Source organism: Bos grunniens, chromosome X, assembly GCF_055505025.1.
Source record: "Bos grunniens cultivar Pamir isolate PY7600 chromosome X, Bosgru_T2T1.0, whole genome shotgun sequence".
NCBI classification, from domain to species: Eukaryota; Metazoa; Chordata; class Mammalia; order Artiodactyla; family Bovidae; genus Bos; species Bos grunniens.
Window position 1 is genome coordinate 46,540,500 of NC_141194.1, and position 26,841 is coordinate 46,567,340.

General features: G+C 39.7%; 2 protein-coding genes across 2 annotated transcripts in view; one reads left to right on the top strand and one right to left on the bottom strand.

The window, feature by feature from the left end:
- Positions 1-15,726, bottom strand: part of MTMR8 (myotubularin related protein 8) — a 278,922-nt gene extending 263,196 nt beyond the window's left edge. The window contains 1 exon segment of the mRNA XM_086390090.1: positions 15,575-15,726. Within this exon segment, the coding sequence (XP_086246216.1) occupies positions 15,575-15,598 (24 nt within the window). The 5' untranslated portion in view covers positions 15,599-15,726.
- Positions 15,727-18,570: 2,844 nt separating this feature from the next.
- LOC147340261 (profilin-2-like) lies at positions 18,571-19,065 on the top strand. Its single transcript, XM_086388798.1, has one exon. The coding sequence runs from the start codon at positions 18,571-18,573 to the stop codon at positions 19,030-19,032; it is 462 nt and encodes a 153-aa protein (XP_086244924.1). The 3' UTR covers positions 19,033-19,065.
- The last annotated feature ends 7,776 nt before the right edge of the window (positions 19,066-26,841 follow it).

A 26,841-nucleotide genomic window follows, 5' to 3' on the forward strand; every position in this document is an offset into this window, starting at 1 on the left:
CATTGAATTAGACAAGGCTGTGGTCCATGTGATTAGATTGGTTAGTTTTCTGTGATTGTGGTTTCTGTCTGCCCTCTGATGCCCTCTCTCAGTGCCTACCATCTTACTGGAGTTTCTCTGACCTTGGACATGGGGTGTCTCCTCACGGCCCATGCTCCTGACCTTGTCGGCTGTGCGGTGCTGAGTGGCGAGTGGCTGAGAGGAGATACCCCATGTCTAAGGAGGCAAGGGGGAAGGGGGTAAGAAAACTAGAAGAGAGACAAAAGGGTGCCCTTAAGGGGTGGCTGGGGGACGGGAGGGGCTCCCACACTGAGAGTGACCCACCCATACTGATGGGATCAGCAGGCACTAGGAGAGACTTTTCGGGGGTAGGAGTGGAGCAACCAGTATTTCCCCTGCCTGCTTGGCCCCAAGCAAGTCTTCTGGGGTCCCTGGCCTAAACCTCCACCCTCTAAGGCCCCCTTCAACTGTGCTGAGACTAAGCCCTACCCCCAAAAGCCACCATAGGGACTTTTCCTGCAGCACTGATTCTGAATCTAGCCAACCCCCTAAGCCCCACGCCCCAGGCCCAGGCTCCACTCCTGCATAAGCACCACCACCCCACAGTCAACCTTTTCTGGCCCTTTTTAAAAAATTATTTATTTATTGCTATTGTGTACTTATTGCTATTTCATTTATATTTTTCTTCTAATATATATATTTTTATTTTTCTAATTATGTTTTTAATTCTTTGTTACTGATTGGCTCTTTTTCTTCTGCACTGCATAGCTTGTGGAATCTTGGTTTCCAGGCCAAGGGTCAGGCCTAAGCTCCTGTGGTGGGAGAACTGACTCCAAGCCACTGAATGAATTTAGAACCTCAGACCCCAGGGAATATTAATTACAGTGCATTCTCCTGGAGGTCCTCATCTGAGCACTGAGACCTGGCTCTACCCAACCACCTGAAAACTCTCATGCTAAATGTCTCAGGCCAAACCAGTAAGACAAGAACACGGCCCTATCCATCAAAAAACAAACAACAACAACAAAAAATAAGACAACAAAAAAAATAGGTTACAGACGAAGGAACAAGGTAAAAACCTAAAAGACGAAGTAAATGAAGAGGAAATATGCAACCTACCTGAAAAGGAATTCAGAATGATGATTGAAGATGATCCATAATCTCAGAAATAGAATGGAAGCAACAGATCAAGAAAATACAACAAATGTTTAACAAGAGCCAAGAAGAACTAAGGAACAAACAAGCAGTGATAAACAACTCAATGTGGGCAAGCTCAGTCACTCAGTCATGTCTGACTCTGTGACCCCATGGACTGCAGCCTGCCAGGCTCCTCTGTTCATGGGATTTTGCCAAGCAACAACACTGGAGTGGATTGTCATCTCCTTCTGCAGGGGATCTTCCTGACCAAGGGATCAAACCTGCAGCTCCTGCACTGACAGGCAGATGTTTTACCACTGAGCCACCTGGGAAGGCAAACAACCCAGTAGCTGAAATGAAAAAAAAATACACTATAAGGATTCAATAGCAGCTTAATTTGGAGAAGGCAATGGCAACCCACTCCAGTGCTCTTGCCTGGAAAATCCCATGGACGGAGGAGCCTGATAGCCTGCAGTCCATTGGGTTGCTAAGAGTTGGACACGACTGAGCGACTTCACTTTCACTTTTCACTTTCATGCATTGGAGAAAGAAATGGAAACCCACTCCAGTGTTCTTGCCTGGAGAATCCCAGGGACGGCGGAGCCTGGTGGGCTGTGGTCTATGGGGTTTCACAGAGTCAGACATGACTGACACGACTTAGCAGCAGCAGCAGCTTAATTGAAGCAGAAGAATGAATAAGTGAACTGGAAGATAGAATAGTGGTAAAAACTGTCAAGGAGCAAAATAAAGAAAAAAGAATGAAGAAAACTGAAGACAATCTCACAGACATATGTACGACAACATTAAACACACCAACACTCAAATTATACCAGTCCCAGAAGAAGACAAAAAAGAGAAAGGATCAAGAAAATATTTCAAGAGCTTATCATCAAAACATTTCCTAACATGGGAAAGGAAATAGCCTCCCAAGTACAGGAAGAGCAGAGAGTTCCACACAGGATAAACCCTAGGAAAAACACAAGAAAACACATAATCAAACTAACAAAAACTAAATACAAAGAAAAAACGTTAAAAGCAGCAAGGGAAAAGCAAAAAAATAACATACAAGGGAATCCCCATAAGGTTAACTGATTTCTCAGCAGAAACTCTGCAGGCCAGAAGGGAGTGGCAGGATATATTTAAAGTGATGAAACAGAAAAACATACAACCAAGATTATTCTACCCAACTAGGATCTCATTCAGATTCAACAGAGAAATCAAAAGCATTACAGAGAAGCAAAAGCTAAGAGAATTCAGCTCCACCAGACCAGATTCACAAGAAATACTAACTGAACTTCCATAAACAGGAAGCACAAGAGAAGAAAATGACCTTTTGCTGTCTCGTTCACAGGGTTATACAAACGCATATATATGGAATTTAGAAAGATGGTAACAATAACCCTGTGAATGAGACAGCAAAAGAGACAGTGATGTATAGAACAGTCTTATGGACTCTGTGGGAGAGGGAGAGGGTGGGAAGATTTGGGAGAATGGCATTGAAACATGTAAAATACCATGTATGAAACAAGATGCCAGTCCAGGTTTGATGCACGATACTGGACGCTTGGGGCTAGTGCACTGGGACGACTCAGAGGGATGGTATGGGGAGGGAGGAGGGAGGAGGGTTCAGGATGGGGAACACATGTATACCTGTGGTGGATTCATTTTGATATTTGGCAAAACTAATACAATTATGTAAAGTTTAAAAATTAAATAAAATTAAAAAAAAAAAAGAAAATGACCTACAAAAACAAACCCAGAACAGTTATAAAAATTGTAATAGAAACTTACATATCGATAATTACCTTAAATGTAAATGGATCAAATGCTCCAATGAAAAGACAAAGACTGGCTGAATGAATATAAAAAGAAAACCCATATATATATGCTGTCTACAAGAGACCCACTTCAAACCTGGGAATACATATGTGAGACAGAATGTGAGAGGATGGAAAAAGATACTCCATGTAAATCAAAAGAAATCTGGAGTAGCAATTCTCTTATCAGTTAAAATACACTTTAAAATAAAAACTTCATAAGAAATCTGGAGTAGCAATTCTCTTATCAGTTAAAATACACTTTAAAATAAAAACTTCATAAGAAATCTGGAGTAGCAATTCTCTTATCAGTTAAAATACACTTTAAAATAAAAACTATTACAACAGATAAGGAAGGACACTACATAATGATCAAGGGATCAATCTAAGAAGATATAACAATTATAAATATTTATGCACCCAACATAGGAGCACCTCAATACACAAGGAAAATGCTAACAGCTGTAAAAGAACAGTAACATGATAATAGTTGGGGGGGGGTTACCACCCCAATTACACCAATGGACAGATCATCCAGACATAAAATTAATAAGAAAACAGAAGCTTTAAATGACACAATGGACTGGAAAATTTTAATTGATATTTATAGGACAATCCACCCAAAAGCAGCAGAATAAACTTTCTTCTCAAGTGCCCACGGAACATTCTCTAGGATAGATCATATCATAGGTCAAAAACCAAGCCTCAGAAAATTTAAGAAAATTGAAATTGTATCAAGAATCTTTTCTAACCACAATGCTATGAAATTAGAAATCAATCACAGGGGAAAAAACTGTAGAAAATACAAACACATGGAAGTTTGTAACACTGTGCTGTTGAATATCCAAGAGGTTATTAAAAACAAAACAACAACAAAAAAAAACAGGAAATTAAAAATACATTAAAACAAATGATAATGAAAACATGACGACCCAAAACCTATGGGATGCAGCAAAAGCAGTTCTAAGACAGAAGCTTATAGCAATTTAATCTCACCTCAACAAATAAGTAAAACATCATATAAACAATATTAACCTTACATTTAAAGCCACTAGAGAAAGAAGAACAACAAAAAAATACTCCAAAATTAGTAGAAGGAAAGAAATAATAAAGATCAGAGCAGAAATAAGTGAAATATAAACAAAGATAATAGCAAAGATCAATGAAACTAAAAGCTGATTCTTTAAGATAAAATTAATAAATCTTGACACAGAATCATCAAGAAGGGGGGAGAAATCAAATCAATAAAATTAGAAATGAAAAAGAAGTTACAACTGAAACCACAGAAATACTAAGGATCATAAGATACTATTCATAAGCAACTAAATGACAACAAAATGGAAAACCTTGAAGAAATGAACAAGTTCCAAAAAAGGCACAACTTTCAAAGACTGAATCAGGAATAATTAGAAGATATAAACAAATCAATAAAACATAATGAAATTGAAAGTGTAATTTAAAATCTTCCAACAAACAAAAGCCCAGAACCAGAGGATTTAACAAGCAAATTATATTAAACACTTAGAGAAGAAATAACACCTAACCTCTCAAACTCTTCCAAATAATTACAGAAGGAGGAAAATTCCCAAACTCATTCTATAAGGCCACCACCACCCTGATACCAAAATCAGAAAAAGACATCACAAAGAAAGTAAGTTACAGACCAATATCACTGATAAATATAGATGCTGAAAATCCTCAACAAAATAATAACAAACAGAATCCAACAACACATTAGAAAGATCATACAACATGATCAAGTGAGATTTATTCCAGGGATGCAAGGATTTTTCAATATATGCAAATCAATCCATGTGATACACTATATTAACAAATTAAAGAACAGAAACCATATGATCATCCCAATAGATGCAGAAAAAGCTTTTAACAAATTCAACACCTATTTATGATAAAATTTTCTAGAAATTGAGCATAGAGGGAATCTGCCTTCACATAATAATGACCATATATGACAAACACAGTAAACATCATTCTCAAAGCCGTAAAACTGAAAGCATTTCCTCTAAGATCAGGAACAAGACAAGGATATGCACTCTCGTCACTATTATTCAACATAGTTTTGGAAGCCCTAACCATGGCAGTCAGAGAAGAAAAAGAAATGAAAGGAATCCAAATTGGAAAAGAAGTCAAATTGTCACTGTTTGTAGATGACATGATACTATACATAGAAAAGCTTAAAGATGCCACCAGAAAACTACTAGAGTTAATCAAAGAATTTGGCAAAGTTGCAGAATACAAAATTAATGCATAGAGATCTCTTGCCTTCCTATAGACTAACAATAAAAGATCAGAAAGGGAAATTAAGGAAACAACCCCATTTACCATTGCAACAAAAAGAAAAAAAAATACCTAAGAATAAACCTACCTAATGAGCCAAAACATCTGTACTCAAAACTATAAAACACCAATGAAAGAAATCAAAGATAACACAAACAAATGAAGAGATACACCATATTCATAGCTGGGAAGAAGCAATATTTGAAAATGACTGTACTGCCCAAAGCAATCTATAGATTCAGTGTGAGCTCTATCAAATTACTAAAAGCATTTTTCACAGAATTAAAAAAAAATTACAATTTGTATGAAAACACAAAAGCCACTAATAAAACAATCTTGAGAAAGAAAAATGGAGCTAGAGGAATTACGCTCCCTGACTTTAGACTATACTATAAAGCTGTAGTAATCAAGACAGTATGGTTTTGGCACAAAAAACAGAAATATAGATGAGTGGTACAGGACAGAAAGCCCAGAGATAAACTCATACACCTATGGTCATCTAATCTATGACAAAGGAGGCAAGAACATACAAAGGAGAAAAGACAGCCTATTCAATAAGTTGTGCTGGGAAAACTGGCCAGGTACATGCAAAAGAATGAAATTAGAACACTACCTAACACCATACATAAAAATAAATTGAAAATGGTTTAAAGACCTAAATATATGGTGAACAGTATAAAACACTTAGAGGAAAACACAGGAAAAAACTCTGACATAAATAACAGCAAGATCTTTTTTTTTTTTTTTTTGACTCATCTCCTACACTAGAGCCATCACAATATTGTAATTATCCTCCAATTAAAACTAATTTAAAAGCCCCAAAAAAGAAAAATAAAAACAAAAATAAGCAAATGAGACCTAATTAATATCTTTTGCACAGGCTAGGAAACCATAAAGAAGACGAGAAGACAACCCTCAGGATCGGAAAATATATTTGCAAACAAAACAATGGATAAAGAATTAACTTCTAAAATATACAAACACTCATGCAGCTTAATGTAAAAAAAAAAAAAAAAAAAAACAGCCCAATCAAAAAATGGGCAAAAGACACAAATAGACATTTCTTCTTTATTGACTATGTCAAAGCCTTTGACTGTGAGGATCACAATAAACTGTGGAAAATTCTGAAAGAGATGGAATACCAGACCAGCTGACTTGTCTCTTGAGAAATCTGTACGCAGGTCAGGAAGCAACAGTTAGAACTGGACATGGAACAACAGACTGGTTCCAAATAGGAAAAGGAGTACGTCTAGGCTGTATATTGTCACCCTGCTTATTTAACTTACATGCAGAGTACATCATAAGAAACGCTGGGCTGGAAGAAGCACAAGCTGGAATCAAGATTGCTGGGAGACATATCAATGACCTCAGATATGCAGATGACACCACCCTTATGGCAGAAAGTGAAGAGGAACTACAAAGCCTCTTGAAAGGGAAAGAGGAGAGTGAAAAAGTTGGCTTAAAGGTTAACATTCAGAAAATGAAGATCATGGCATCTGGTCCCATCACTTCATGGGAAATCAATGGGGAAACAGTGGAAACAGTGTCAGACTTTATTTTGGGGGGCTTCAAAATCACTGCAGATAGTGACTGCAGCCATGAAATTAAAAGATGCTTACTCCTTGGAAGAAAAGTTATGACCAACCCAGATAGCATATTCAAAAGCAGAGACATTACTTTGCCAACCAAGGTCCATCTAGTCAAAGTTATGGTTTTTCCAGTAGTCATGTATGGATGTAAGAGTTGGACTGTGAAGAAAGCTGAGTGCCGAAAAATTGATGCTTTTGAACTGTGGTGTTGGAGAAAACTCTTGAGAGTCCCTTGGACTGCAAGGAGATCCAACCAGTCCATCCTAAAGGAGATCAGTCCTGGGTGTTCTTTGGAAGGACTGATGCTAAACCTGAAACTCTAATATATTGGCTACCTCATGCAAAGAGTTGACTCACTGGAAAAGACTCTGATGCTGGGAGGGATTGGGAACAGGAGAAGGGGATGACAGAGGATGAGATGGCTGGATGGCTTCACTGACTCGATAGACATGAGTTTGGGTGAACTCCGGGAGTTGGTAATGGACAGGGAGGCCTGGCGTGCTGCGGCTCATGGGGTCACAAAGAGTCAGACACAACTGAGTGACTGAACTAAACTGACATACAGATGGCCTAGAAGCAAATGAAAAGATGCTCGCCATCACTAATTATTAGAGAAATGCAAATCAAAACTACCATGAGAGACATCCCTGTTGGTACAGTGGATGGGAAAACACGTGCTAACGCAGAGGACACTAGTTCAGTCCCTGCCACAGAAGAATTCCACATGCCATGGAGCACCTAAAGACCATGTACCACAACTACTGAACTCCCACTGTAGAGCCCAAGAGCCACAACTACTGAGCCCACCTACTACAACTACTAAAGTCCATGTGCCTAGTGCCTGTGTTCCGTAAGAGAAGCCACTGCAATGAGAAGCCCGTACACCACAACAAAGAGTAGCCCCCATTTACTACAACTAGAAAAAGTCTCCATGCAGCAATGAAAACCCAGTACAACCAAAAAGAAATAAATTATATATATATATATATACACACACACACACACACACACGCACATATATATATATATATATATATATATATATATATAAACTACAATAAGGTTTTAATCTCACACCAGCCAGAACAGTCATCATCAAAAAATCTACAAACAGCAAGTGCTGGAAATGGTGTGGAGAAAAGGGAATCCTCTTGCACTGTAGGTGAGAATGTAAATTGACATAGCCTCTATGGAGAAGACTATGGAGGTTCCTTAAAAAACTAAACATAAAACTACCATACAACCTAGCAACTCCTCTACTCGGCATATACCCTGAGAAACACCATAATTCAAAAAGACACATGTACCCGAGTGTTCAGTTGAGTTCAGTTCAGTTCAGTCGCTCAGTCATATCCGACTCTTTGTGACCCCATGAATCGCAGCATGCCAGGCGTCCCTGTCCATCACCAACTCCCGGAGTTCACTCAAACTCATGTCCATGGAGTCGGTGATGCCATCCAGCCATCTCATCCTCTGTCGTCCCCTTCTCCTCCTGCCCCCAATCCCTCCCAGCATCAGAGTCTTTTCCAATGAGTCAACTCTTCCCATGAGGTGGCCAAAGTACTGGAGTTTCAGCTTTAGCATCATTCCTTCCAAAGAAATCCCAGGGCTGATCTCCTTCAGAATGGACTGGTTGGATCTCCTTGCAGTCCAAGGGACTCTCAAGAGTCTTCTCCAACACCACAGTTCAAAAGTATCAATTCTTCAGTGCTCATCTTTATTCACAGTCCAACTCTCACATCCGTACATGACCACTGGAAAAACCATAGCCTGGACTAAACGGACCTTTGTTGGCAAAGTAATGTCTCTGCTTTTGAATATGCTATCTAGGTTGGTCATAACTTTCCTTCCAAGAAGTAAGCATCTTTTAATTTCATGGGTGCAGTCACTCAACATCTGCAGTGATTTTCGAGCCCAAAAAATTAAAGTCTGACACTGTTTCCACTGTTTCCCCATTGATTTCCCATGAAGTGATGGGACCACATGCCATGATCTTCGTTTTCTGAATGTTGAGCTTTAAGCCAAATTTTTCACTCTCCTCTTTCACTTTCATCAAGAGGCTTTTTAGTTCCTCTTCGCTTTCTGCCTTAAGGGTGGTATCATCTGCATATCTGAGGTTATTGATATTTCTCCCGGCAATCTTGATTCCAGCTTGTGCTTCTTCCAGCCCAGCGTTTCTCATGATGTACTCTGCATATAAGTTAAATAAGCAGGGTGACAATATACAGCCTTGACTTACTCCTTTTCCTATTTGGAACCAGTCTGTTGTTCTATGTCCAGTTCTAACTGTTGCTTCCTGACCTGCATACAGGTTTCTCAAGAGGCAGGTCAGCTGGTCTGGTATTCCCATCTCTTGAAGAATTTTCCACAGTTGATTGTGATCCACACAGTCAAAGGCTTTGGCATAGTCAAAAAAGCAGAAATAGATGTTTTTCTGGAACTCTCTTGCATTGTCGATGATCCAGCAGATGTTGGCAATTTGATCTCTGGTTCCTCTGCCTTTTCTAAAACCAGCTTGAACATCTCGAAGTTCACGGTTCATGTATTGCTGAAGCCTGGCTTAGAGAATTTTGAGCATTACTTTACTAGCGTGTGAGATGAGTGCAATTGTGTGGTAGTTTGAGCATTCTTTGGCATTGCCTTTATTTGGGATTGGAATGAAAACTGATCTTTTCCCGTCCTGTGGCCACTGCTGAGTTTTCCAAATTTGCTGGCATACTGAGTGCAGCACTTTCACAGCATCATCTTTCAGGATTTGAAATAGCTCAACTGGAATTCCATCACCTTCACTAGCTTTGTTCATAGTGATGCTTTCTAAGGCCCACTTGACTTCCCATTCCAGGATGTCTGGCTCTAGGTGAGTGATCACATCATCGTGATTATCTGGGTCATGAAGATCTTTTTTGTACAGTTCTTCTGTGTATTCCTGCCACCTCTTCTTAATATCTTCTGCTTCTGTTAGGGCCACACCATTTCTGTCATTTATCGAGCCCATCTTTGCATGAAATATTCCCTTGGTATCTCTAATTTTCTTGAAGAGATGTCTAGTCTTTCCCGTTCTGTTGTTTTCCTCTATTTCTTTGCATTGATTGCTGAGTAAGGCTTTCTTATCTCTTCTTGCTATTCTTTGGATCTCTGCATTCAGATGCTTATATCTTTCCTTTTCTCCTTTGCTTTTCACTTCTCTTCTTTTCACAGCTACTTGTAAGGCCTCCCCAGACAGCCATTTTGCTTTTTTGCATTTCTTTTTACATTTCTTTTCCATGGGGATGGTCTTGATCCCTGTCTCCTGTACAATGTCATGAACCTCCGTCCATAGTTCATCAGGCACTCTATGATATCAGTCCTTTAAATCTATTTCTCACTTCCACTGTATAATCATAACAGATTTGATTTAGGTCACTGCAGCTCTATTTACAGCAGCCAGGACATGGAAACAATTTAAGTGTGCATCAATAGATAAATGAATAAAGAAGATGTGGTACATATCCACATTGGAATATTAGTCAGCCATAAAAAGGAACAAAATTACATCATTTGTAGAGATGTGGATGAACCTAGATTCTGTCATACAGAGTGCAGTAAGTCAGAAAGAGAAAAAGTATCATATATTCACACATGTATGTGGAATCTCGAAAAACTGTACCAATAAACTTAGGTCCAGGACAGGAATAAAGAGGCAGATGTAGGGAATGGACATGTGGACACAAGCAGAAAGGGGAGGCTGGGATGAACTGGAAGATTAGATTTGACATAAATGTACTATCATGTGCAAAACAGATAGCTAGTGGGAACCTGCAGTGTAGCAAAGAGAGTTCAGGTCGGTGCTCTGTGATAACCTAAATTGGTGGGATGGGGGTTGGCGTTGGAGGAGGGTCCAAGAAGGAGGGGATATAAGGTATAAATATGGTTGATTCACTTCATTGCACAGCAGAAACTAATATAACATTGTAAAGCAATTATACTCCCATAAAAATAAATGGCCCCTTTGTTTTAGCTGCTACAACAACTGGCAATTATAAAAGTCTGGAGACATTCCAAAGACAACACTGAGGAAGGAAAGGAGAATTGACAGACCAATAGAGCTGCTAAGGCAGCAGCATTACAAGATTCAAGCTCCATACTTGGGAGGATACCTGCTGCCCATCTAAGGAACAGAGATGAGTTTCTGAATGATGCACATTTGATCAACATACTGGGCTTTGGTATATGCTAAATTGCCACTCTACTCTTTGTGAAGTCACACAAGAAACCACACTAAAATTAATACATTAAATTATTCATTGTGGGAACTGATAAAATGATAGCCTGGGAAAAACAATTCTTTTGGAAACCTTCTCCCAAAGTAATGGCTGAAATATGTCAGAGGTGTCATATCTGTCCTAAGCAGAACCCAGAAATACCTATTCATACTTCTCACTGCCACTTTCCTTTGCTTCTGGGTCATTTTGAAATCTGGCAAGTGGATTTTACCTCGCTATCTCCCTTTCAGGGATGCAAATATATTCTGATGATAGTATGCATGTATTCCCATTGGGTGGAAGCCTTTCCTTGCAGATGAGTAACTCTCCTTACAGTAGCCAAAACACTGTTGAAAAGGATTATTCCTACTGAGGGAATTCCCCTGGAATTACATAGTGATAACGGTGCCCATTTCATTGTACAAATTCCAAATGTTATTTGTAAAATCCGGCTTCTACATTTCCACTGTAACTATCATCCTCAATCTTCTGGTCCAGGGGAAAGAAACAAAGCCGTAATCAAAACTCAACTGGCAAAACTCTCTGAGGCTATAGGCCTTCCTTGGCCTAAACTGCCATACATAGTCCTATTACACTTAATATCTATACCCTTTGGAAAATACAAACTGTCACTATTTGAAAAAAAAATTATTGAAAAATCCATGATTCTTGACTTAGGACTATATAATCCCCTTCTAGTCAAGGGAGATCTTTTACATTATTGTCAAAGTCTCATTAAAACTGACCCAGAAGTGAGGCAAATGGCCCCTAATGTGGATGGCTTTCCCAAGATTTGGACAAGGCTGGTACTCTCCATGATCCCCATCAATGAAATCCCTCAAGTTAACCTTGTTCTAATTGCTGCCATCATAGAGTTGTTACATCTCCTTCATTATGTAATAATTGATGATGCATCAACTTGCTTCTCCTTCTTATAGACATATTGTCAAGGAGTGAAATTTTTCATGAATAGGTTTATGGCCAGGAATGAAAATTTAGAGGAAGTGACCCTGGTCCTTCGGTTCTTTGATTTTGACTATAAAGGACTGGACAATTGAATTTTTGGGACTCCTCGTTGAAGCTACAGTTTTATTAATGTGCTTTGTCCTACTACATAGAGTAGGCATCCTCCATGAATGGTAATTCTATCTTATATTAACTTTGCTGGGAATAAGCCTGTGGCTCCAATTCTTGGCCATTTAATTACTCTATTTCACTTGGGATTCTTTCACTCACCAAGGCCATGAGTTACCCTTAGTCCTCTTTATATTAAAATGACTGACTTTTATTGGGATAGTTTTTACTAGAGTTATAGTATTAGCTCTCTTAATATCCATCTGGACTCTTTATACCTGGGAAAATAATGCCTTATTCTGCATTTCCAAAAGTCTAGCCACTGGAGGAAATCTAACAAATTGTTGGATATGCCATCAGCACCCTAATCATTCGCTGAATACTGGGATCCCCTTGCTTTGGCTATCTCTAATCTTACTGGTAACTCTCTACCATATGTTATTCAGAACTCATCTACTTGAATCCACAGTTCCCTTTCCTTGTTTTCCTTGTTTGGAACCAGATAACCCCTCAAACAGTTTCTTAGGAATATGTGTTCTAATGAGGCCCTGTGGTTATCCAGAAACAAGAAATCCAACTTCCAAACACCCAATTTATTTCATTGTTCAACAACAAAATATATTCTCATGATAACCCCCATATATTCCAACAAGGAAGGCTTCTAGGCTGCTCATATATAACCAGCTCATGGCTGAATTTCACCTTTGACGTCTCCTTTCTCTGTGCTCCAGTGAAGTTGCTCAGTCGTGTCCAACTCATTGCAACCCCATGGACTGTAGCCTACCAGGCTCCTCCATCCATGGAATTTTCCAAGCAGGAGTACTGGAGTGGGTTGCCATTTCCTTCTCCAGGGGATCTTCCCAACCCAGGGATCGAACCCAGGTCTCCCCCATTACGGGCAGATGTTTTTCCATTTGAGACACTGGGGAAGCCCTCCATCTATGTATTTGTGGTTGGAAGGTTGCCACTCAGGGCATATCCTGCCTCAATGCCCTAACACCAGGTTCTAATGTGCCCTAGGACTTTTAATCGGAGAAGGCAATGGCAACCCACTCCAGTACTCTTGCCTGGAAAATCCCATGGACGGAGAAGTCTGGTAGGCTGCAGCCCATGGGGTCATGAAGAGTCGGACACGACTGAGTGACTTCACTTTCACCTTTCACTTTCATGTATTGGAGAAAGAAATGGCAACCCACTCCAGTGTTCTTGCCTGGAGAATCCCAGGGACAGGAGAGCCTGGTGGGCTGCCGTCTATGGGGTCGCAAAGAGTCGGACATGACTGAAGTGACTTAGCAGCAGCAGCAGGACTTTTAATAGTTCATTAGACTGCATTAAATTTGTCAGAAATTACCAAATGGCACATACAGTCTACTTTCTGCCTCTGCCAAGAAACCCCTTCTGAGGGATTTCAAAGGTTCCCAAGATTTATTTAAACCACACGGGGAGTTGGTGCCACTGACAAAATTATTCAAAACCCCTCTGCTATCATAGCAGACACAGCTAATGCCACAGCTAAAACAATAAGCACCCAAAAAGACTCCCTGAATTTGCTTGTCCATCTTGTGTTAGATAAAAGTTTTTCCTTGAATTACCTTCTAGCAGAACTTGGAAGAGTCTGTGTCATCTTAAATACCACCTGTTGTACCTGGATAAATGCCTCTGGTACAGTAGAAACTCAAATTGGAATCTTACAAAACAAGTTCACTTGACTTCATTCTGATAGTGTTAATACTTCCCTAATGTTTGGTTTGTTTAGTTGGTTACCCTCAAACATTGAATCTTGGTTCAAAACTGTTTTGCAAACTGGCTTATTACTGTTAATAAATGCTGTCAGCTTCTTTATATTGATAAAGTGCTTGCTTAAATTGATTACTTCTATATTTAACCATTCTACTGCTCAGCTGATACTCATCCCAATCGATATACTTGAGGCAGCACAACATCATGTTGCTTCCAGTGAATTTTCCAATCTATCCACTGATTCATCACAAACCACCCTCTAAAGGACATGATGGACCTGGAGCAGACAACCAATTCTGGTTATGTGGAAATAAGAATTGCTCCAATGATGTTTTCTTCAGGAAAAGGCATGGGCAAAAGGGGAAAATGTGAAAATAACTATGTCAGGAATGACTAAGACATGACCTGAAGACCTCCGTATTTGCTACCAGTGCTGGACTTTCGCTGAACATTCTAAATTAAAACTGCTGAATAGTTGCTGAGTTGCTAAAAGGAAAGATTGATGTTGAGAACTAGACTTTATCTTCCTAAGAAAACACAACTGTCCCTAGTAATGACTGAGATTCATTCCATAACTCAAATCTTATGTATAGAATAATTTTACCCTCCAATCCATATTGTTGGTAAACAGCTTGCATAACCCTGCACTGATTTCCCTCTTCCTGTAAAAATCCTTGCCATTTTCCCCTTGTAGGACACTATTCTGGTTTCTTCTAGACTTTCTGTGATCCCTGAATTGCAATTCTAAGACCCCAAATAAACTACCTTTTTGCCTCTTCACGGTTAGTAATCCTTATGTTTGATATGGATTTAAATTAGCCTGGGCCGTATCTCCTATGATCGATAGAAAAAATTAAGCAAAAACTAGTTGTAACCCTTCCCTGTTCTCAGCCTGACGGTAGAAAGAAAACTGACAGGAAGGAAGTGAATTCTAAAAGAAAGAGGCTGGAGTTGGGGAAATACAGAGTAGTATCTGGAAAGAAAAGACATAAAAGAGGCTCTAACTAGGGTCAGCTGTACACAGACACCAACTGGCCTCGCAATGTCACCTCTACGTTTTTTCTTCCTGGATGAGCAGAGCCAGGTCCACTCTGTTACACCTCTTGCCTATAGCCAAGCTCGGGGCTGTACAGATGCTTTTGCCCCCAAACCCACACATGCAAGTTGAGGAGCTGGACTGATGGTCTGAGCAACTGTTGGGGTAGAAGTCAAGAGAAGGGCAGGGAAACCCTGGATAAAGGAAGTAACCCTCTGGGAGGCAATGCCACTCGGGGAATTCAAGAAAGGATGTTACAAGTGCAGCAAGTCTGTATAAAAGGCTGGAGTAAAGGGGTGTATGAGGTAACCGCTGGGGAGCCAGGAGGAGCTAGGATCGGAGGAGACAGGACAGAGAGGGACCCAGCAGGCAACCACCCAGCGCGGAGGCGGCATCAAGTGAGAGAACGACTGGTACAGAACCACCTCTTCTTTGCGTGCCGCAGCCGCCTGCAGGCAGGTCCCAAGGAGAAGAAAGTTCAGTTTGGGTGAAACGGGGTGTGAACCGAGGAATATTACTCCGGTCCCGCGCGGAAGAGGGCGTCAAAGAGCACTCTAAGAGTTGAGAGGGTGTAGCTGGGCTTGCGGCTGAGCATCGAGAGGGAATCCCCGGCTCCCAGCCTCGCCGATCTCTTCTCCTTACCTTGGGCACCGTGATATGGTCCATGACCGCGGATCCCCACACCCGGAATCCTTAGTGCAACTCAGGCTGCTGCCGCCACCACGGTTCTCGCAGCCTTCTTGCCCAACCCTGGTTCTAGCCCCTGCCCTCCCTCTCGTGCTTCAAGTTCTCGTCACCTGATCCTCGCGGAGGCTTCTCTCGCGACACTTTGCCTTCCGCCGCTAACGCCATCTTGCTTCCTGGCAATGCCCTTTTCTTTGGGCGGTCCTGTCAAAATGCCATTCCTTTGGTAGGGGTGTGTACCCAGTAACATCCGACTCTTAGCGACCCTTTGGATTATAACCCACCAGGCTCCTCTGTCCATGGGATTATCCAGGCAAGAATACTGGAGTGGGTTGCTATTTTTTACTCCAAGGGATCTTCTCTACCCAGGGATGGAACGAGAGTCTCTTGCATCTCCTGCTTTGGCAGGCAGATTATTTACCACTGCACTATTTGGGAAGAGAAACTGCTAAATATACATTCTAGCTTTCTAAGGACGCTTGGTTTAAATAAAATCCGGTGATTGGGAGCTTTTTTCATATTGTTTAAGGGAAAAACTATTAGGACTGTAGACAGGAGGCAGAACAGTAACATTAGGCTCACAAATATTTCTAGGACTGCTTCCATTTTCTTAAGAGTAAAAACAGCAACAACAACAGATTGTCCTAGTTCAGACTTCAGGTTTGGCCCAGGAATTCTTAAGTCCCAGACTCAAGTGCTGGCACCCTTCTCACAACCCATGATGCTGTAAGGATTCTGAGTACCAATATCATTCCACTATTCTTTAATGTTAACAGAGATGGCACCAGTCAAAGATAACATAGACTACTCTGTGGTGATGACTGAGTTTCTGAAGAGCTTCCTGTGAGACCTTGGGCAAGTCACTATAGAATATTTTTGAGATGGTTTATAAGTATATTTTCCTTTCACTCCTCTCAACCAGGGGGAGTCTACTGCCATAAACCTAGTTAAAGCCTGAACTATTAGAGTAGCCTCATAACTTTGTCACCAAAGATGTGGGAAAAGGACCAGAGACCCACTGAACCACCTCTCAGATGAAGTGCAGCTACTCTGTAGTGTTCTCTGAATCAGGATTATGATGGCAAAAAGAACAGTCTGAGAGTCGAAAAACCTGGATTTTACTCTCAGGTCTGCTACTACTAACTTGCTGTGTGACCTTGGGCAAATCATGTCACCTCTCTGGGCCCTGTATTCTAGCTAAAACCTCTGTCTTGCCTAAATTATTGACATAGTTTGGTCACCATGTTTTGGCCCTGGTTTCCCTAGAATCTGTCCTCAATATGGCATCTTCCAGACTCTAGAATCTATAGTAATGTCACTCCTTTGCTTGAAACCTACCAGTGGCTCTCCATTTCAGAGAAAATCCAAATCTTTACATGGCTTAAAATAAGCCTACGTGTGATCTAAGCCTAGTGCCTCTCTGACTATATCTTCTATCACCCTTTTCTTTCTCTCTTTATGTTATATTGATCTTCTTGTTGTTTCTCAAATATACCATACATTCTCCTGCCTCAGAAGCACTTGCTGTTCCTTCTGCCTAGAATGCTCTTCCCCCAGATATCCATATGCTCACTCCCTCATCTCTGTCGGGTCTCTGGTCAAATTCACAATGTCAGAGAATCCTACTTGAGCACCTTATATCAAATAAAACCACCACTACTTCTTCCCCAGAATTCTCTATCATCTTAACCTTTTTTCTTTATATTAATAATTATGAACACCACCTGATATACTATAAATGTCCTTGTCTGTTATTTGTCTCCCCTCTAGGATGTCAGCTTCATGAGGCCAGGGACATTTTGTTCACTGCTAGATCTCCAAAGTCTGGAACAGACCTGGAACACAGTAGGTATTCAATAAATATTTGTCGAATTAGTGAATTTTCTAAACTACCCCAAATTTTCTCTCCATTAACTTTAGCCATTCCTCCTAAAAGTCCCTACTTAAGGCAAGTTAGTGTCATTTCAGAGGAAATTAAGGTAGAGATGGTGATTTGTCAAAGGTTTCAGAAGAATCACATGTCAGATTGGACCCCCACAGGAGTAGATAGCATCTGGGACTAAGAAGGAAAATGTGGAAGGAAAAAGTATTAGATTCATAAAAAAAAAATTCTGTGAAAGGGATTCTATTATAATTTATTATTTATTTGTCTTCTGTCATTATGATGTCAGCTCTGTGAGATTTTTCTCTGTTCACTGCTGTAACCCAGTGCTTGGAAAAGTACTTGGCAAATAGTGAATGCCTGATAAATGCTTGCTGAATGACTAGATGAAAACAAATTACTCTAGACTCACAGCTGGTGTGGGCCAGAGGATAAACAACTAGATGGAAAGAATCTGTAGACAGGAAATCATTAGGAGGCTATTATGTCCATCCAAAAAGAGTTGTAAGTCAGTGGGGCTGTGTTTTTTTTTACTTTGTACCTAGAGCTCAGGTCTCAGATTAGCCAACATCTGAATACTAGTTGCTGCACTAAATCTCACATGTCCTGCTTTATATCCAAACCTCCAACTCAAATATTACTCAGTTATGTTCTACATTGAGGGATTTTCTGATATTGGGGGTTGGTGTTTCTCCCATGGTATCCTAGGGAAGTAAGTAGATGTGCTTTGCACCAATATCTCACTAGCTGGAGATACAACCACTGAAAGCTACTGCCAAAGGTCACCCATGATGTGGTGAATTATGACTGTTTAACAAGTCACAGAACCTTTGTGACCTCACTCCTGCTCAAAAGATAGCTTGATAAGTCACAACAGAGGGCAGCTCAGGCATAACTTCACACAAGTCATCAAGACCTCCTCCACCTTGCTGCTGGGGAGACGCCATCAAAAACAGACTGTATTTTTAGCTTATTTCAGTCTCATCTTGAGCCAACTACCAACAAACTTCTTTTGAAGACCTACTTGCCAAAAATCACTTTATTCATCATTTAGAGACAGCTTACCTGAATCATGCAGTGCATAGGGGATATCAGTGAAGAAGTCTGGCAAGACTGCATCACCCTCTTCCTACAGACTGGGATGTGCTATGATGCGGCGATAATCACCAATTCCCCACCTTGGTTGTTAGCTTCTTATCCTGAAGGTAACCTGTTCCAACTGACCCAGGAAGAAATTCAGATCTTGCTGGCGAGAGAAGGGAGAGAGAAGTTGTTTCTTCAGGGAATCACTCTTGCAGGGACCAAATGCTTGTTGATTCGGGACAACCTATACACTGAGGGCAACAACACCATGGATCTCCGCACCAAAGGCCAGAGTCGGGGCAGCCAAGCAGTGACAGTAGTTCAGATCGAGTCTGTATACCTTGTGGTGATGGGACAAAAAGGAACAGAAGGAGGGCCTCTCAACCTCAAGGCTTTTGAGATGGCGGGTTACATCAAAGAGGCCATTAATCAACACATGGCCCATTTCTAAGTAAATAAAAAGGCCTTGGTGTTTGACCTGGAATTTGAATTCAGTGTTATCTGATTCACCTTCCAGATTAACAGTCTTGAAGAAAATAAAGGGAAATTCCAGATCAGGTTTGGAGATGTGTGTGTGTGTGTGTGTGTGTGTGTGTAAGCTTGTTAGGAGAAGAGCAGATTGGGGAGTGAGTATTCAAGCATTTGAGTTTCTGTACCTTTTTTACACCTAGAACCATCTCTTCCATCTCAGCACTTGGAGGGAAGAGTACTGGACGGTGAACTAGACAGTCTTGGTTGCACTCCCAACTTTTTTCTAACTATGGTATCTTTTTCTCTCTGTACCTCAGTTTCCTTATTGGTACAATGAGGAATGTACTATGTCTCTAACGGCCCTATAAGTTCTGGAAATCTATGATTTTGTGATAATCATATTTATCCTTCAAAATTCAACACAAGTACACCTCCTCAAGGAATCTTTCTTTGCATCAACCTTTAGGGGTGACCCTAATTTGAATTACTAGAGTACTAACTCTATGGGTAATTTGTATGTACTTAATCTTACTCTGCCCAGAATTTCTTGAATGCTTGTCCCGTAATCTTGTTTAACTTTTCACACACACATTAGTTTTGTTTTCCAACTTTATTATAATCTGCAAAAAAAAAAAAAAAAAAAAAACGACAGATGGTTTCCCTTCTATTTCTCTCTTCCCCTTCTAGGGTAACCCATCATGGGGCTTTGCCAGGGGAGTTGGCTATATGGATAAATCAGGAAAAGAGATTTTTCGAAGTGGGGATTCTGCTGCATGTGGATGATCCAGGGTATTTGTGGGTAGATTTTGTTCTTCCAATTTGTGGTTCACCTTTGGACTACTTATCTGTTCATTGTTGTCACCATCAGGGAAAACATGGGTGGGCAGAAGCTAAGAAAGGAGGTAAAAAGCTCTAACCATTCCATCTGGCTTGTTGCTAGCTACTGTGGACAAGCTGGCATGAAAGAAGACTGGAATGAGAAAGATGAGATTGAATAATAAACCATAGCACTTTTTGCCTGGAGAATTCCATGGACAGAAGAGCTGGGCAGGCTACAGTCTATAAGGTCACAAAGAGTTAGACATGATTGAGTGACTATCACTCATTTGATCCTACTGCCACCAGGAGCAGTAATTATGGAGAACCTTCTTCTCTGTCAATTTCAAGGAATAGCTTCAATACCCGCCATATATACCCTCACAAGCCTATAAAGGTCGAAATTTAAACATGGAGGTTGTCAAAAATCTGTTCTATTCAATACAGATATAATGTTAGTCATATATGTAACTTATTTTAACTTATTTTAATATTTACTTTAAGAAGGAAAAATTGATACAGTTGAATTCAATTTTAAGAATGTAGAATGTGTTTTATTTAACCCAGTATATACAAAATATTGTTATTTAAACATATAATCAACAAAAATATTATTAATGAGATATTTTACATGTTTTCATGCCAAGGCTTCAAAATCTGGTGTGCATGGGTTCCCTGGTGGCTCAGTGGTAAAGCACTCACTTGCCAAGCAGGAGAAGCGAGTTTAATCCCTGGGTCGAGAAGATTCCCTGGAGAAGGAAATTTCAACCCATTCCAGTATTCTTGCCTGGAAAATCCCATGGACAGAAGAGGCTGGCAGGCTACAGTCCTTGGCGTTGCAAAAGAATCAGACACAACTTAGCAACTAAACAAAATCTGGTGTTCATTTTACATTTGTAACACATCTCAATTCAAACAAGCTTAATTTCAAATGCTCAGTTATCATAAGTATCTAGTGGCTACTGTATTTGGCAATTTGGTTCTAGGCCAACCTCATCCAGTTTCTGAAACCTCTCTACGATATCCTTGCCAGCACATTCATCCATCCATCCATCCAACACTCTTCATGCCAAGTATTGGCTAGATAATTAATAAAAATGTCAAAAATTAGAGAAAAGAAGTTTCTTAAATAAAATTCTAGTGGGGACAAGACAAATGAAAAAAATAAGTTGCAATACAATGAGGTAGATGGCATGAAAAAGTTTGTATAAATATGTATTGAGCTCATGCTGTGTAAACAAAGTACACAATAACCCTGTGTTCATGGAGCTTATATTCTAATGGAAGAAACAGAATATGTGTCAGGAGATGATAAATATCATGCAACAAAGCAGTAAGAAGAGAGGTAGAGAGTGATGGGAAGGACTGTTTTAAATGGGAGATCAAGGGCAGCTTCTCAGGAGAGGTGATATCTGTATAGGGGCCTAATGAAGTGAGAAATTAAGTGATGTCAAGAACTAGGGGAAGTGCTGCAGGTAGAGAAAAGAACCATTCAAAGGCCCTGAGGCAGGAGTGTGCCTGTTCTTTTGAGGAACTATCAGGAGACCCATGTGGTTGCCGCCTCCCAGGACAATGCTCCTTTCCCTTCTCACTCGCAGCATTCTCAAAAATGTGGTGAGACAGTAGATGCTGTCTTCTGGGGGTAGAACAGAAAAGCAGAGCAAATAGTCTCATTGCCCTCCTTTTGGATCCTCTCTTTCTAATGAAATTGCTGTAACTTTTATCTTGGCAGCCATGTTATACTTCTGACTCACACTGAGCTCTTGGTTAACTAAACCCCCTTGTGCTTTTTCACATTGGCTTATGTTAAGAAAGAACGCTTCCCTGGTGGCTCAGAGGTTAAAGCATCTGCCTGGGATGTGAGAAACCTGGGTTCAATCCCTGGGTCGGGAAGATCCCCTGGAGAAGGAAATGGCAACTCACTCCAGTACTCTTGCCTGGAGAATCCCATGGAGAGAGGAGCCTGGTAGGCTACAGTCCATGGGGTCGCAAAGAGTCGGACACGACTGAGTGGCTTCATTCACTTCACTCACTTATGTTAAGAAAAGAGTTTGAAATAGTGGTAGGGCAATAAGCCAGGAAAAAAAAAAATTAAATGTGAAAGTGGCTTCAGTAGAACTTTTATCTTGGATAGAGCCTCAATGTGGCTTAATACATACCCCTGAAGGGAAAGAAAGAGAGGTGAGATGGAGGGTAAAGAAGGAAAATTCTTAAGATAATTGAGTAATTGAGCCTTCTACATTATTCTTTACAGCCTGAATCTCTAAAACATAAACACATGTTCAGAAATTAGGGCCATTGAGGAAAATGGCCTTGCCAATTAGAAAGGCCCAAGCAAATCTTTCATTAGAGCATAAGCTAAAGTATTCAGATTCCCAATTGAACAAGAGACTTAATTGGATGTATGACTGACTGAGGACCAGGGTGTTAAGCTGGGAAGAGGAAGGAAACCTACATGGTGTTCACCTAGCAGAGATCCTGTCCTTTTGAGCCAGAAAGAAGCACTTCACTGTGGTACCAGACCATGCTTGCCTGTTGCCATGGTGAAGTCTTTCCCTAGAAACTGAATGTGCCTTGTACAAGTAAGGTACAACTGAATGAAGAGAAAAATTCATTTGGACTGTATTATTACCAGAAGGGATAAGAAGGACAGGCTACATGAGAGCTCAGGGTCAGTACAGAGAAACTTGAGCCTTGCTACGAGGATTCATTTCCCCTCTCCATCCACCCTATGTGCCCTTCCTGTTTTGGGTATTCACAGTGAATTCTGAAGCTAGCCTTAACCTTCATCTGCCACCTTGATGCTCACTTATCCTTTCTTGTACTCTGCAGTCCAGTCACACTGAATAACTCATTGTTTTCATCACATCCTTCACAATTTCCTGAACAGTGTTCTCAGAATCCACTATTACTTGCCCTCCCCTTCTCTAACAATCGCAAGCCAATGTCCAATTTATTTGTCTAGATCCGGGAACCAGGTCCATTTCTATAAGGATATTTCTTATTCCCCAGGTTTGGATATGTTTTCTCCTGACTTGGAATCACTCACTTTGTGCTTTGCACCTCTCTCGTAACACTGAACTCTTTCAGCTTTCAGTCCTTACTATGCATGTGTATGTTTTCTTTACCTTATTGGCCTTCAAGGTCCCCTAGAGATGACTATTTGGTTGTAATCCCTATTAGCAGGCTTTTTTGCTAGGAAGTTCTCAATGAATATACAACCTCCTGGATGATTAATAAATGACAGACATAATGAATGAATAAAGGTTAATTTTCCAGCCAAGCCACTTCCTTGGTTTCCTGTAGTTTAAATTAGTGGAGAATGAAGGAAGGTTGTTGAGTCCTCTTTGTCCTTCCTCTCCCCAGCACTTATCACATTTCCTTTGCTTCTGGGCAGCAGAGTGTCTCACTCTGGGAAATCTTTAGCTCTGGTTTTGAGGCTTTATGTGATTATTATATTTCTTGAATAAGGTGAGGTCCATGCCAGTTGAATGGTATACACAACTAATGGTGTAGGAATTAAGTGGAAGAACTCCAACGAGTGCTGTCCTTATTCATTGTTATATGGAATATGCATTCTCTCTGCTAACTAGGAGTTCTACATGCAGTATATTCATTTATTCATGTTTATTTTCTTGTTGGATATTTTATACAGGCATTTACAATGGGGTGAAAAGAACTTAATTCTAAGAATCTGATTCCAAGCCCTGAACTATCATTTATTAGGTATATATTCTTGGCTAATCACTTTATGGTCCTCTGGTTTCTCATCTAAAAAAAATGGAGATGTTGATACTTGCAGGATTAGTGTGGAGATCAAATTTAAAAATGGACACAAAGTGCTTTGGAAAATATAAAGTGCTTTAAGTATCAGATCAGGTGTGGGGATATGTGTGCGGGGGTTAAGTTGGAGATACTTGTCTTCAGGCAAGTATTTGGAGGTGTGGGGAGCAGACTGAGCTCCCATGCAATTGACAACAGAGACAAGAAACTTCGGGTCTGCGATGCTAGTTATAACAATAAGCTTTAACTGATTTGGAGATGGCCAGGATGCAGGTGGGTTGAGAATAAAATGTTGCCCCCTATGGAAAGAGTAGAGGCAGTTCTTATGAACAGCAGTAAACAGCTTCATATTTGTGGTCTAGAGGGGAACAGGGCAACTATTTCCTAATGATAAAGCACTGAGTGTCTTACAGTTTATAGAAGGCTTTTGCCATTCATTCAGCAGATATTTATTCAGTGCCTACTGTGAACAGATAAATGATAATGCAATATAGTAAGTGGTATTAAAGAGTATATTGATTCATTCATTCAAATATTTATTGACTGTCCACTTCTGTTCAAGCACTATTGTAAGCACTGATAATACAATTGTGAATAAAATAGGGAAAACTCCCTGCTCTCATGGAGCTTACATTCTAATACGGGAGACAGCTACTATACAAAATTAAGTAAAATACATAGTATATTAGATGGTAATAAGTGCCACGAAAGAAAAAAGGAAAGCAGAGAATGGAGCAGGAAATGGTGGAGCAAAATAGGGGAGATTTACAATTTTAAATAAGATAAAGAGTGCTGTCTTAGTTTTAGTCAGGCTGATATAAGAAAATAGCACAAACTAGTTAGCTTATAAACAACAGAAGTTTATTTCTTACAGTTCTGGAGTCTGGAAAGTCCAGGATCAAGGCACCAGGATGTTGTGTTTTGGTAAGGAACATTTTCCTGGTTCATAGCCAGTACCTTTTCACTGTGTCCTCACATGGTGGAAGGGCCTAGGTAGCTCTGTGAGATCTCTTTTATAGGAACAACAATCTAATTCATGAGGACTCCAATGAGCCTAATCACTGCCTGAAGGTCCCACTTACTAATACCATCACATTTGCAAGGTTAGGATTTCAACGAATTTTGGGGGGGACATAAACATTCAGACCACAGCGAGTACCTTACCCATAGACAATGTAAAGAAAAGACCCAAAAGAGGTAAGGAAGCAAGTCATGTTATTATCTCGGGGTAGAGGAAAAAAACTATGAGGTAAAAGCAGAATTGCTATGTTTGAACCTGGGGTGAAGGTTGGAGTAAAGTGAGCAAGGAGGGGAAGGGAATTGTATTAGGTGAGATGAGAAAAGTTATGTGGGTTAGATCTTATAAGACCTTGTAGGAATTTAGGTTTTATGCTGAATTATTGGGGAACTTTGGGAGAATTTTCAGCAGATGGTTGAAATGACCTGATTATGTTTTAATGAGAGCACTCTGGCTACTATACTGAGAATAGATTGTAAGAGGGCAAAGGAGGAAGAGAGAGAGCAGTCATAGGGTTATTGCAATATCCAGGTAAGAGATGGTGATCACAAAGTAGAGTGATAGGAGGGAAGATGGGAATTAGGAGTCAGATTCTGGGTATGTTTTTTAAATTGAAGTATAGTTAATTTACAGTGTTGAGTTAGTCTCAAGTGTACAGCAAAGTAATTCATATATATATATATATATATATGTAATTCTCTTCCATTACAGGTTATTACAAGATATTAAGTATAGTTAATATCCTTGTGCTATACAGTAGGTCCTTGTTGTTTACCTGTTTTATATATATTGGTATGTATATGTTAATCCCAAACTCCTAATTTATCTCCACCCTCCTGCTATCCTCTTTGGTAACCATAAGTTTGTTTTCTATATTTTTGAGCCTATTTCTGTTTTGCAAATAAATTCATTTGTGTCAGTGTTTTAGATTCCACATATAAGTGATACGAAATGATTCTGTCTTTGACTTATTTTACTTAATATGATAATCTCTAGGTCCATTCATGTTGCTACAAGTGGCATTATTTCATTTTTTATGGCTATATATATGTGTGTATGTATACAAGCCACATTTCTTTATCCATTCGTCTGTTGATGGACATTCAGATTGTTTCCATATCTTGGCTATTGTGAATAGTGCTGCAATAAACACAGAGGTACATGATATGTTTTGAAAGTAAAGCAAGCAGAATTTGATGACAGATTGGATGTGGGACATGAGAGAAAGTGAACATTCAGTGATAGCACCTTAGGAGACAACTGTCTCCAAAAAAAAAGTGTTACTAAGAATTATATTAAAGAATGTACTGACTGTTTTCTTTTAGGAGTTTTATGTTTGTAATGTTACATTTAGGTCTTTAATACATTTTATTTTATTTTTGTATATGATGTTATAGAATGTTCTAGTTTCATTCTTTTACATATAGCTGTCCAGTTTTCCCAGGAACACTTATTGAAGAGACTGTCTTTTTTCCCATTGTACATTCTTGCCTCCTTTGTTGTATCAGATGACTATATGCATATGAGTTTATTTCTGGGTTCTCTAATCTGATCCATTGATCTATTTATCTATCTTTGTGCCAATATCATACTGTTTTGATTACTTTGTAGTATAGTCTGAAGGGCATGATAGTTTCATCTTTGTTCTTTATTCTTAGTATTTCTTTGGCTAGTTGGGGTCTTTTGTAGTTCCATACATACTGTAGGAATATTTGTTGTAGTTCTGTAAGAATGTCATGGGTATTTTGATAGAAATTGCATTAAATCTGTAGATTTCTTGGGTGGCATCACCATTTCATTGAAATTATTTTCCTCATTCATGAACATGGAATATTTTTCCATTTTTTTGTATCATCTTAAATTTCTTTCATCATTGTCTCATAGTTTCAGAGTATAGATTGTTCACCTCCATGGTTAGGTTTATTCCTAGATATTTCATTCTTTTTGATGCTATTTAATTTTTTTTAATTTTTATTTTTAATTGAAAGATAGTTACTTTATAATGTTGTATTGGTTTCTGCCAAAAATTTGATGCTATTTTAAATGGGATGGGATTTTTTTTTTTGCTTTCTCTTTCTGCTATTTTAAATGGGATGGGATTTTTTTTTTTTTTGCTCTCTCTTTCTGATAGTTAATTATTGTATAGTGTATAGAAAAGAAACAAGTTTCTGT